Here is a 14,090-nt window from a genome sequence, read left to right on the forward strand (position 1 = left end):
TAATGTATAGGAATTCTTTGTTTCCTTCACCCTTTGTTTCAACATGATAACCATTCAATCGAATGTCTTTAAAGCTCAATAAACTTCTTTTAGAGCTGGGTGAATACAAGGCATCACTTAGTTCAATATGTGTGCCATTAGGTAANATGGGTAATACCCGAACCCGAACGGGTTACCCGAATGCCCAGCCCTAATGAGGTTTATGAAATATCTTTTGTCTTTCAATATTGTGTGGCTGGATCCATNCCGGAACCCGACCCGAAAACCCGGGTTCGGGTTGGGTACGGGTTTGCCTATAAAACCCTATTGGGTTCTATTTTCTAATACATGTGGGTTCCGGTTAGGATCGGGTAATCNAATAATTATCCAATACATAAACCGAAATTAAAACATAAAAGCATAGAAATTAAACCAAATCCATAATTAAAACTAGTTATCTTCTTTAAGGCAATCGGAAGTCTCATAGTCTAGTGAATCATCATTCTCACGGTCGAAGTCATCTTCACCATCGAGATGCACATAGTTGGCTTCTGGGTTTTCTTCAAAATCTCTTGTTATGCATCAATAAGATGTTTGGGTGTTCTGCAATTCTTGGCCCAATGGTTAGACATACCACATCGATGACAAACCGATTTAGCCTTGGATTGTGGTTTCAAGGACCCACAGCCCCTACCACCACGGCCACGGCCTCCACGGCCATAACCATCAAAACGGCTAGCTTGGTATTGTCCACGACCACCACGGCCACGGCCATAGTGTCTTTCTCTGTGGACATAGTTGGTCTTCTTGGGCTCTTTAGGCTCTTGAGGGTTTTTCTTTGCTAAATCAACCTTGTGAGCTTCTGGTAACGGAGCTGTACCGGGAGGTCTCATTGCACTATTCATCATCAATAGCTCATTGTTCTGCTCAGCTAGCAGTAAACACGAGATTAGGTCTCCATAGGTTTTAAACCCCTTTTCACGGTACTGTTGCTGAAGCAGTATATTGTTAGTGTGAAAAGTAGAGAACGTTTTCTCTAGGAGCTCCTTCTCGGTCACCTCAGTACCACACAACCTAAGGAGTGAGACAATCCTAAAAAGCTCTGAGTTATACTCATCCACGAATTTGTAATCCTGGATCCTTAGGTTTTTCCAATCAAATGGAGCCTTTGGTAGGAGCACCGTCTGTTGGTGTCCGTATCTGCGTTTAAGCTCTGTCCAAAGGTCAAGAAGATTTTCTATGGTGAGGTACTGATTCTTGAGACTCTCAGCAAGGTGATGGCGCATATGCATAATGGCCTTGTACTTTACTTGTCAGTACAGTTAAAATCTTCCTCAATGCATTCAAACAAGTCCTTTGACTTTAGCATGATCTTAGTGTCCAATGCCCATTGCAAGTAATTGTCTCTAGAAGCATTCAAGGCGGCATAGTCTAAGTTGTTGAGCCTTGCCATCTGCATAACACAGAAATAGACAACCGATCATTAGCATGCGGTAATAATAGACCGATCCATGCAATAAATATTTAGGTCATGCGGTATTTGAGACCGAAACATACCTTAGGTCATGCGGTATTTGAGACCGAAACATGCCTTGCCTTTTGCTCATTATTTTTCGGTTTTGGTATGCATGGAAAACAAACAAAACTAGATAGAAACTAGCATGCAACAATTTCCTTTTATTAAGTAGTTTTGAGTTTTAGAAAATTTCCTTTTCTTAAATAGTTTTGAGTTTTAGAAATTTTCCTTTTCTTAAATAGTTTTGAGTTTTAGGAAATTTCCTTTTCTTAATCATTGGATAATAACAAAATATTTTAGGAAATATTTCTTAAACCTTTAAGTTAATAATTATAATTAATTTAGAAATTATCCAAATTTATTTTATGCAAACACATAATCATTTCCGATTTTAAATTCTTAGTTTTAGGGTTTGAATTTCTCAAACACCTAAATCGGATTTAATCCTAAGAACAATTAGATTTAAATTTCTTCTATGAATTTCGGATTTAATAGTTTAGTTTTAGGGTTCTAATGCAACAAACAATTAATTCAAACAACCCTAAACTTTTAAGTATAAGCAATTCGGTTTTTAGAATTTGGTTCTAAGGTTTCAAGCAATCAAAACAATCAACCAAATTTTAATCTTGATATAATTGTGTATGGTTCAATTCACAATCAATCTATCAACCCTAACATCCGATTTTAAAGTTTTATAGTTTAGGGATTTGAAAGCTTATGAACTTGTTTGTTTTGATTGTGTACTTATAAGTTTTAGGGTTCCAATAGATTTAAGAGATCAAGTTCGATTATATGGTTCCATAAGTTTCGATATTACCTTAACACCAAAAGGGGTCTGACCGGTTTTGATCTGGGAGCTAAAGACCTCAGACTTTCCCTTGATCACGAACCACAAACCTCGGCCTAGATAGGAGGAAAACCGATTCACGAGCAGGAGCTGCTTCACGAACGGGAACGGACCGCCGGACAGAACTCACCCCGGACAGCAGCGGACCACGAACACGGATGAACCACGAACAGAAACTGATCGCCGAGTTTAACTACGAACAAAGGAAGAAGGCGGCGGCGGTTTTAGGGTTTTAGGGTTTTAGGGTTTTAGGGTTTTAGGGTTTACTCAGTTGGACGTTAGAGCAAGTCGTGCTGATAACGTGTTGTAAACTAGAGAATCGAATGAAGTAATTCTCTTGGTCTTATTATTGATAATCGAATGAGGTTACATATATATAGTAGAAGGCAAAGCCTAAACCTAAACCATCTATGATATGGCCATGGGCCTTACACATGGCTGTTGGGCCTTACACAATAGGATAAGTAATGGGCCGGTTATGGAAGTCCACTCCAAGTGTTTTACAACATTAAGACATATATATACTTAAAGTCAGATTTCTAATTTATACATATAAATTTCTAACCTAAGTAAGGTTTTAAATCTTTGAATTTCTATTATGTTATATATACTATATAAAGACACATATATACTTATAAATATGGACACATATACACTCACATAGATATCAAGAAGAAGAAGAAGAAGAAGAAGAAGAAGAAGAAACTAGTCAAATTAAACAGTTATGAAAATGTCATCGCCTTTGACAATCCTTTTCATTTTTCTATCTTTGATCATGATCAACCATCTCTATGTGGTAAGTTCCACACAATGGTGTATAGCAACTCTGACCGCCACGAATGAGCAGCTACAAGATAATATTGATTGTGGGCCAATCCAACCAGGGGGATCCTGTTTCATCCCCGATACTCTTGTAAATCATGCATCGTTTGTGATGAATGCTTATTACCAGAGCCATGGTCAAATCATGAAGGCGTGTAGTTTTAAAAATACAGGCACACTTGCTGCTACAGATCCTAGTTATGGAAGTTGTGTGTATGGATCTTAAAAATATAAAATTGGCTCTGATTTATATGCATGATAGATAACTGAATAAATAAAATCATGATTTTTAAGTTTTCTTAGAGCTTTTGCAAAAACAAAACTTTCAAAGTCGCTAATTTTTGTAATATTATGTACACCCCCATCTCTAAAAAATGCAAACAATTTTACAAAGTCAAAAAGAATACGTAATAGAAAATGTTTTTCTTGTTGACTTATGAAATCGAAAATATAAATAATAAGAATATTAATGGGGATAAATCGGAACTTGTCCTTTTATTAACAAAGAATTGAAGGTGAGAGTTTACGGAAAATACAATCAAAGATCTAAGCATAGTTAATACGATAATAATTGCTCTTTTCTCTCTGATTGCCAAGATTTCGGAACCAGAGCTCTGACAATTACATCTTGTATTTATAGTGGGCCATCAACCTAGGGCTCCTTCTGTGACTGCCGCAAATGAAGATTTAACCCCTGCGGCCAGATGGGCCAGATCCATGACTTCAGACCCTTATCTTCTTAAGAGTCTTCTGTTTGGGCCTCCTAAAAAGTTGGGGGCGAAGTCCATATCCAACAATGGTCCCCCCTAGTCCGATGAGCAATGGCTTGCTTGAGTTCGTCGGGTGCAACTCCACGTCTCTAGGTCCGTCTTGCAGAGTGAACAGAAGTTTTTTAAGAGCTTGAAGATCTTCCAGAAGGTTCCTGGATGAATAGTGCGTTGCGCACTTTTTTCGAGGAATCCGGGGAGTTCCAGGATGAATAGTGTGTTGCGCATGTTTTTCAAGACATCCGGAATGAATAATGCGTTGCGAACGTTTTTCGAGACATCCGGAGAGTTCTGGGATGAATAGTGCATTGCACATTTTTTTCTAGGTGTGGTGGATTTTGAGCGGGAGTTTCGAGGGTTCTTTGTGTAGCCGTGTTTGTCGATCGGATCTCGTGGCTCCATCGTCACGTGTGATGATGATTGAAGGTACGAAGGTCTCGTCGTGATGATGGTCGTTGCGCAATGGCTTGTTGATTTGGAGACTTGTGAAACATTCAAGGCTCTGGCGCGTTGGATCGGTGACGCGTAATGTCTGAAGGTGTGCTAGTCTCGGTGCCTCGTCTCGTTCGTTTGTTCTCATCGGAGCCTTGGATTTGTTGAGCCTGTAATGAGTATTGGTGTGGAGCGGCTTGGTACAAGGCGCGAAGCTTGATACGGGGAATTAAGCGACTTGATACGAGGCGTGAAGTGACTTGATACGAGGCGTGGAGTGACTTGATACGAGGCGTGAAGTGACTTGATACGAGGCGTAGAGCTGCTTAATATGAGGCGTAAAGTGACTTGATATGAGGCGTAGAGCTGTTAGTCAAGGAGAGTTCCATGTGAAGGTGGATGGGGTTGTGGTGCCGCCGCTTCGTGAAGATGATCTCGAGCCTTTCCTGGAGTATGCTACCAGAGGTGCCAACGAGACTGCTCAAGAGTGACGCGTCTTTGTATTATCGTTTATTGCTTTTGTTCTTTTTTTTTTTTTTGGATTTTTTTCTTTTTGTTATTGCGAACTTGGTTGCTTTATGAACTTGGTAATTCATATTTTTATTGGTAACTCTCGCGCAAAGTTTGATTATTGCCGATTTTGGTTTCGATGTTATTCACATTATATGAATGTGAAGTTATCTTCAAAATAGAGAAGCGACGTTTTTGTTGTGTACAGGGCATATTTTGCAGTGCAGGACGTCTCATGGCTTATCCTCGAAATGTTGTTCCCCGAAACGTCTTGACTAGACAAGACAGGCTTGTCGTACGGTATTATGTGCGGTACGCATGACCGGCTTACCCTGTGGGTGATGCAGGAATTGCGAGAGTGTGCGAGTCGAGGTCTCGGCATACTCACTCTGATTCCTGCTAGTTCATTGTGAGTCTGGGCTTGGCTTAAAATATCCTACCGAAGTAAGGACGTGGATTATTTCACAACTACACCCATGCAGAGCGCGTTTTAGGATTGTGCGCCTGGCCAGGGCGTCAGCATAGGAGTCGATATATTGCTCATGAGTGTTTCTTTGTGAAACTTCTTTAAAAAAAAAAAAAATTATAGTGTAGCTCCGGAGCTTAGGCGCGTACTTGCATGACGAATCGTACCAGTCAAGATGTGCGATTTTGAAGGGCGAAAAACGGAAGGCGCGCTGGATTCGGGTAGCGCCACGAAGAGTCTTGGCTTGATGACTCGAGGTGCAGCTTGGAAGAGGTCATATGTGTCTTTTAGAAGTGGTCGATCCGCGATGTGGAGTGGAGGTACACGGGAGCTCGTGACGCGTAAGGGTCTTGCAAGTGCTTGACATGGTGAGGGCGCATACGACACTGGCGTGATGGCGAGATAGCTTGTCTTTGTTGGATGTTCGGAGGCGTGCTTGATGTGGTCGTGTTTCGTAAGTCATGGAGATGGCGGGCCCAAAGGGGTGTTCGTGAAATACCTCCGAGGGTGGTAGGAGAATCGCGCAGATGATGGCGTGGAGTCATGGAACGACGACGGGCAATGTACAATGGCGTACTTAAGAATTTTCATCCTCATTGTTGTGGGCTCGAGAGCGCGAGATCAAGGGTGGCGAGCTCGAGAGTGCGAGATCGAGGGTTGCGAGCTCGAGCGAGAATTGTGAGATCGAGAGTGCGAGATCGAGGGTTGCGAGCTCGAGCGAGAGTTGTGAGATCGAGAGTACGAAATCGAGGGTTGTGAGCTCGAGCGAGAGTTGCGAGATCGAGAGTGGCGAGCTTGAGCGAGAATTGCGAGATTGAGAGTGCGAGATCGAGCGAGAGTTTGTCAAAAGAAAGGATTTTGTTGGCCCCATGGTGGGCGCCAAATTGTTGATGTATGAAATCAACAATATAAATAATAAGAATATTAATGGGGATAAATCGGAGTTGGTCCTTTTATTAACGAAGAATTGAAGGTGAGAGTTTACGGAAAATACAATCAAAGATCTAAGCGCAGTTAATACGATAATAATTGCTCTTTTCTCTTTGATTGCCAAGATTTCGGATCCAGAGCTCTGACAATGACATCTGGTATTTATAGTGGGCCATCAACCTAGGATTCTTTCTGTAACTTCTGCAAATGACGATTTTATCCCTGCGGCCAGATGGGCCAGATCCATGACTTCAGACCCTTATCTTCTTAAGAGTTTTCTGTTTGGGCCTCCTAAAAAGTTGGGGACGAAGTCCATATCTAAAATTACTTACTATCAAGTTTATAAAATATTAATAAATAATATTAAAAGTCTAATATGTGATTGTGAAAACATTTACAAGAAACGTATAAGGTTTCCAGGTAATATATTTGATTTTGTGTGATAAAAGGTAACATCAATATATATATGTTAATATGGACGTAACTCATCTATAACTCATATTAAGATAAAATACCCTTGCCTTTTTTAATTTTACCCCGTTAGTTTTTTTCTCAAAGTCTTTATGGATACAAAATGAAGAGGGAAGAACGGTTGTTGAGTCAGGATGGCACATAATTAGTTATCGTTATTAAGAAATTGGCTCATTTCAATTGGCATAGCTCGAGAGAATTATTTATTAGAGAGCTGCATAATGTAGTAGAAAAGTCAGTTACTGATAATAGATTCATAATCTTCGGAACTGAAAGCCACACACTATTGATTGCAACTAATGTTCATGCCTTGTCTCAAACTAATTCATCATCTTTATCTCCTACTTTCCTACAAGACTTGTGACTTCTTTTCAATACTACAATGTATGAAGAAGATGATACTTCCTCTGTCTTACAAAGATTGATGTTTATAATTTTTTACACATTTTAACAAAACAATAATTACTGAATTTAAATATATTTTTTTCTTTGACTAAAGATATATTATTTAATTTTAAACCAATAACAATTCAAAATTTTAAATATTTTCAATGATTACTTCTTGAAGTTTACAAAATATCAATTTTTGTGAAACAAAAAAATATCCTAAAACATCAATCTTTGTGGGACAGAGGAAGTATATTCTTTGTCTGATTCTTTGTTCTCTATGGCTGACCTGATTTGACTTATAAAGACACCAAGCTTGATGGTGTATATAAGCATTGGATCAATACTTTTTTGCTTTTGAATCAATAATTGTACATCTTATACAAGCAGTCAAGCACACACTTCAAATGTGTCATGATTTTAAAGAATAGGAAAATATTTTGTTTATTGATGAGTTTATTATTTTCCAATTAATGATTTAATTAAATTACCTTAAAAAGAAACTGTTCCCATTCCTGCTCCATCAGCTCCTCCTGCAACATCACTTCATCATTCCTTTGCTCATTTCAAACACTCAATAAAAAAAACAAAAAAATGAGATAAAAAACCAAAACTTTTATCTTTTATCTTCTTCGCCCTATCTAAAAAACCCTACTTTCTCAATTTCTGTACTGCTTGCTTCTTCCTTCTTTTCGAGAAACCCAATATCTCTCTAATCTTGTACGGCAGCTACACTGACTCGACTTCCGACGATTCTTGATCTTTTCCGGCGCCGTTAAGCGACTCCGTTTCCGACATTGTGACATCTTCTGACAAGGTATGGCNTTTTTTTTTTTTTTTTTTTTTTTTTTAACTTAGTATTTACTTCGAGTTTGGTTCGCGTAGGTTCTTTTGTGTGATTAGGTCTCGGAGAATCGAGTCAGTGAGTCTTATGTTGTATGAGTTTGTCCTTGTGTTTGTGTAGACTTTGGAGTAGCATTTCGAAAAAAACAGAGGTTAAGACGAGTTTGAATGATTGTTATTGAGTTGATTCTGTGATGAGGTCTTAGTCGCTACAGAACCATTTTAGGCACTTACCTTGTAGACCCCTAGCTAGAAATTGTTTAACAAAAAGGCATAAATTTTTGAGTTGTTTTCCTGTTGGATTTGGCGTAGATGCGTATGTGAGTTTGAAAAAGGTTTTGTTTTGTAGATGTCTTCTCAACATAACGACAATGACATGCTTGATGAGGTTCAAGAACCGTCCTCTGACGTGGGAAAGAGATCAACTTATTCTGCTCTTGCTCGAAGATCTAGCAGGGAAAAAACCCAACTTTTAAAACCATGTCTTACCACCTCCGTTGAAGGGTCTGAGGCTATGGGTCCTAGTCAAAGTGGTTCAGCTCCTTGTTCTCAGTCAAAGGCTCTGTCTATGGGTGTTTCTTTCTATGGTTGGAGATTTGCGAACGAAGATTTCAAGCTTTGGGTTAAGAAGATGTCGGATGTGCACGAACACACTTGGAGAAAAGCTTGGATCTTTGAAGCAATCATGGCATCCACAGTCAGAATCCCTAAAGACGTAGATCTTGTTCTGGCTATCGCTGAGAAATGGTGTCCTGAAACCAAAACCTTCCTTTTCCCTTGGGGTGAAGCAAGCATAACACTAGAAGACGTTATGGTGCTTCTAGGTTTCTCTGTTTTGGGTTTGCCTGTTTTTGCTACTCTGGATAGCTCGGGAGAGATGGTTATGGAAAAGCTAAACAGCGAATGGTTGGCGATTAAACGCAAAGGTCATGTCAGTATTGTAACACAAGTGACATGGACGGAGAGATTCATGAATAGAGACGATGAGTATGAACATGTAGCATTTCTTGTCTTGTGGCTTAGTTATTTCGTTCTGCCATCACGCTACCCTCATGTCTGTCAAGAGGTTTTTCCAATTGCTATTCATCTTTCAAGGGGTACTAGGATTGCTCTTGCTACTGCTGTTCTTGCACACTTGTATGCAGACCTAAGTCTCTTGAAAAACTACATAACAGATTTCAAGGAGTCGACTACTACCCTCAAGATTGGTCTGACTGCCTTGTTTAAATTGGTCCAAGTTTGGACATGGGAGAGATTCAGGGAACTACAGCCAAAACCTAATCAAATGCAAAAGGGTGAGCCAAGATTGGCCCGTTGACATAAGCTGAAACAGGTTACAAGCAATGCAAGGGAGATTCACAACAACTCGAAGATGGTCAGTTTTGAGTTGCGTCCATACACACAAGCTGTGGAATGCTGGGAGTTTCCTCAGTTTTACCCTGAAGAAGCGATGATAGTTCCTGTTGGTCCCAGTCTTGATGATGAATATTTGTCTTTTGCTCGTTGCATCAAGGTGTCTGAGCTTGTTGGCATTGACTGTGTGGAGCATTACTTTCCTAACCGGGTGGCTTTACAGTTCGGGATGCTTCAGGATGTTCCTTCTCATATTAACCGGAGCAACCTCTCGAAGGAGGCAGCTTGGAATGATTATGATAAGCCTATTGATGATTTGACATTGTACATTCCTTCCCGTTCTGCAATACCTCGTGTTACTCAAATGTTCTGTGAGTGGCGAAGGGCGTTGTTTCTAGAATTCAAATGTTCTTCAGACGCGACGAAGCTTGTTGAAACAGCTCTAAAATTGCAAGCACGAAACGTCAAAGGTGATGATACTAGTCTTGTTCCTTCTGGCTCTAAGATAAGCAGAACAAGACCTGTTGGTGGAATCAAGATAGCTACGGTATCAACAAAGACGAGACGCCAGTACATGAAGCAAGCTCGTGACAAGAAACACAAGTATATGAAGCTAGCTCGTGACAAGAGACGGAAGAACATGAAGCGAGTTCCTAAGAACGATGAAAATGATATAGGTTTTTGCCAGACACAGGTTCGATTAGACAATGATAGCCTCACCTTTGCTTCTGAACCGCTTGGTAAAAAGAGTAGACTTGAGGCGGATAACAATGATTCGGAGACTTGTCAAAAGTTTGCTTCGATAAGATATGATGGAGATGAAACCTTACCACCACCAGAAATAGAACAAAGGAACGAAGAGACTGTAAACAAAGCAGCGATGGTTCCAAGCCCATTTAATGAAATCAACTCTTCAGATTCGCCTCTTGGTGCTAATCGAGAAGTAGTAGTTAATATCCTTGTGTCACCACCAGAGACAAGGCAAACCTGTGACGATGAGCTTGATGTACATGGTAGCTTTGCAGAGAAGATGACTATGATTGATGATTGCAGCAAGGAACCGGACCGGTTACTCCAAGAAGATGGTATCATAGCAGGAAAAAAGGCGAGCTCAGATGAGAGGTTGTGCAGTAGTGAAGCTGACAAGGTAGATGATGATGTTGATGATGACAGTTTGATCCAGAAAAAGCTTGCATTAGAGGAGCTAGCATTAAATGCAGACAACAATGATCCAAGCCCTCATCAAAATTTTGCCTCTGGATGCACTAATGGAGATGAAACAAGCAAAGCATATAAGAATAAGGTCCTGATCCCATCTGAGGAGTCAAACACTCACATAGCGGTACGGGAAGGAAGCCAGGGACAAGACTGTTTGTTTGACGTTGATAGTGCTTTCATTAGAAAGAGTGTTCAAGAGCTGAAGGCGCTGACATTGTCAATAGAGGAGCGTATTATTAAGGCACAACAAGATGTGGCATGGTTAAAAGAAAGGAGAGCCGAAAAACAGAGAAATATCGCAGAAGATAGTTTGATCTAGGCGTGTTGGAGGTTGTTTTGGGGCAGTCAAATGCAAGTAGAATATCAAATGATCATTTCTCACATGTGTTAGAATTTTTTTGCTTTAGTATCTTTTGAAGACTTGTGTTGCTTTCAAGTGTTCCAGTTGTATCTTTTGAACTCAGTTTGTATGTTTAATTCAGTTTAGAAAGCCATTGAAAGCCTGAACCTTTTCGATGCAAAAATGCAAAACACAGAAATCTATGTGGAACAACCACATCCTGACAAGTGGAGCATTAATTCCACGGAAGGATCATCAACAACGATGTGCGTATCATATCACACGTCGTGGCATTTTACAGAGGTCACACTAGAGAGGTTTGTGGTCTCAAGTGGTCAGGATCTGGTGAGAGACTAGCTAGTACTGGTGGCGACGACATTGTGGTACTCTATGACCTTTATGTTCAAATTTATGGTTATTAACCAATTGGTTTAATGGATATGCGGTGTGGTGTTGGTTGGCTCAGAAGTTTTTACTGATACCACAACCAAAAAACATGATACAATAGAGGCTCCAAAATTTGTAATGATATTGATAAATAAATTAATACACCAATATTGTATGTAATCAGGGCTGTTCTAACAAAAATGGTGGTCCAAACCGGAAATTTTTTCTTGAGCATTTTATAATTTACGGTATTGAAAATCACATATTTTTTAACTAAAAATCCTACCAAAAAAAACAAACAATAAAGTAGCAAATACTTTAAAGAAAACAAAAAAGCTACTTAATTTTCTTTAATATAACTCTTTAAAATAAATATAAACTACTCATTGTATTTATTTTTTATTTTTTTATTGAGTTTCAGAATTCTAACCAATTTAAAAAAAAAAAGAGAAAAAGAAAATAACGGTCTGCAGCCGCGTGTGAAGAGAGAACGTCATTCCAAAATTCATATAAGCTCTCTTTCTTCTCTTCTGTCTCAAAAAAAGAACAGAAGAAAGCAATATCACGATGATTAAATGGAGAGACCGATTTCAGAGACCAGTTCAAATCTAGAAGTCAAAATTGAAACCAAAATTTTTGATAAATTTGGTCGATTAATGCCCTTAAACCAACCGATTAATTTCTTCAAGCAGATAGAGTTAAAGATGAAATCTAACCAAATAATCAACAAATTTTCAATTCTTACTTTTAATCTCATTAAAATCACCTAGATATCCTGAAATTAAATTAATTCACCTAAATTTCACCAACTATTATAAACCTACATACAATCTTCTTAAATTCCTAATCCAATACACAACTTTATATTGAAGTATCTCCAAAAAAACACATATATAGGTGTGAATTTTTTAATCATTGTTTCTGAGTAAAAGTGGATGTAAAAATCTACTCAAATCCTTTCACAACTTTCTCAAAAAGAAAATATATTTTGAATCACAATAGATTTGTTTTAGTTTTATAAATTGTTGATTCATTAACATGAGATTTTAAGTGACTTCAATCAGTTTTATATAATTTTGCGTTCAATAACATAAGATTTGGTAAGACATTTGAAAATTATTAGTTGAATAACATGGGGTTTTAAAACAGCCACCAAATCTTTTAAAATTATATATCAAATACACCAGTAAAACATTATTTGTATAATGGGCCAATAAAGAGTGAAAAAATGTCAAAAAATCACCAACTTTCAAATTTAGAACGTTTTAATCACCAATTTCCAAAATGCCATTTCGAACCCACCACCTCAACAATATAACAACTAAACACTACCAACTAGCCAAAATATTTTATTGTTAATTCATCAACAAAGACAATTATATATGTTAAATACTCGTATAAATATTGATGAAAATGGTGAGATCTTGGATATATATGTCTTAATTGTTTTATTTAGATAATTGTGCAATTAGATTACATGGCAAATTTTGATTGGTAATTAAGAGTGAGTGAATAAGAGCTAGGGAATATTTTTTAATATGCTATTAATTCTATTGATCAAATAATATAAGCATGCATGTAACTGACTTTTAAATGCAATGGAAAGTGGAAATTACCAAACAATATTCCATCTTTTAATCTACAAATCTCTTACCAGAATGTATTTGCAATTATCCTCCCCAAAAAGAAGAGAATCAAATTACTCCATTTTTTTATTTGTTCAAATATCAAAAAAAGAAATAAATGAGTTAACATTTTGTATATTACTAGCTGGAATATTAATATAGTTAGGGTAGTTTTTGACGTAAGAAAAGGAAAACAAATACCTAGTAGTAACACACATTTCATTGTTTCTTTTGGGAAAATGGACACATCTTTCATTGCTTATGAATGGGGTAACTGTGGGTTAATCAACTGTAAAAGTAAGATCGTCAAGACATATTCTTTTAGTCAGGGTTTATTAAGGTTTAGGAGTCAAAAGACAATTCGAGTGTAATTGAGTAACATCGTTTTAAGAATCGGTGAATCACACATGCACACTAAAGTCCCTACTAATTTATTTGGCTTTGGGGGAGACATGTCGTGATGAATATATTTTATAGCAATAGTTTTGTTGGACCAAAAGGTTATATATGTTGTTAAATACGAATCATAACTTAGCTGTAACCACTTTTAATAACAATCGAAATCATACGTTAATGAGTTTTTTTTTTCTTTTTCTTTTTTAATTTGGTTAAAAGAAGAAGGTTGTGTGTGTGTGTGTTTTCTTTTGTTTCTCGGCTCTATTGACCGTTAGAAGCGAGAACCTCGAAGATATTCACGTGGTATCTTGTTTAAGTTTAGTTTAACTTTAATCACATGTTTCAAAGTGATTAAACTATCAATCACATTGGCCAATTATAATTTATTAACCTACCTTCTTGTTTTATAACCTATATAACTTCGATTTTATCACCGGATTAATTGAACTTTAACATTGTTGTGTATTTTATCAATGTATAAACTTACCCTAAATAACCGATATCTTAACATTGTATTAATTGAAGAACTTGTATATTACTAAATTGATTAATACTCCCAAGTCACTTACCATATACATATTTTATCCTTCATTACTTGACACGAAGGATTATAAGATGATATGATTGGACTCATTAAACAACGTTTGTCTACGTATCTTTAATGATCAAGAAAGTTTGTTTGATGATAGTGATGAGATTTAGTTCACGAGATAGAAGAAAACTCAATAAAGAAAACAATAATGAGTTAAATGATGGGAGAATTACTAGTTTAACCCAAATTGAGCAGTTAATTGCTAGATT

The 14,090-nt window shown here is 37.7% G+C and overlaps 2 protein-coding genes across 2 annotated transcripts; both read left to right on the plus strand.

Moving 5' to 3' along the window:
* LOC104743996 (major pollen allergen Ole e 10-like) lies at positions 3,047-3,410 on the plus strand. The gene has a single exon (XM_010465027.2). It carries the CDS (start codon positions 3,067-3,069, stop codon positions 3,388-3,390), a length of 324 nt encoding a protein of 107 aa, XP_010463329.1. The 5' UTR covers positions 3,047-3,066; the 3' UTR covers positions 3,391-3,410.
* LOC104742521 (serine/threonine-protein phosphatase 7 long form homolog) lies at positions 7,656-11,023 on the plus strand. The gene is made up of 2 exons (XM_019235766.1): positions 7,656-7,944; positions 8,320-11,023. Exon 2 carries the CDS (start codon positions 8,320-8,322, stop codon positions 9,286-9,288), a length of 969 nt encoding a protein of 322 aa, XP_019091311.1. The 5' UTR covers positions 7,656-7,944; the 3' UTR covers positions 9,289-11,023.

The sequence above is a fragment of the Camelina sativa genome, chromosome 14 (assembly GCF_000633955.1).
Source record: "Camelina sativa cultivar DH55 chromosome 14, Cs, whole genome shotgun sequence".
NCBI lineage: Eukaryota > Viridiplantae > Streptophyta > Magnoliopsida > Brassicales > Brassicaceae > Camelina > Camelina sativa.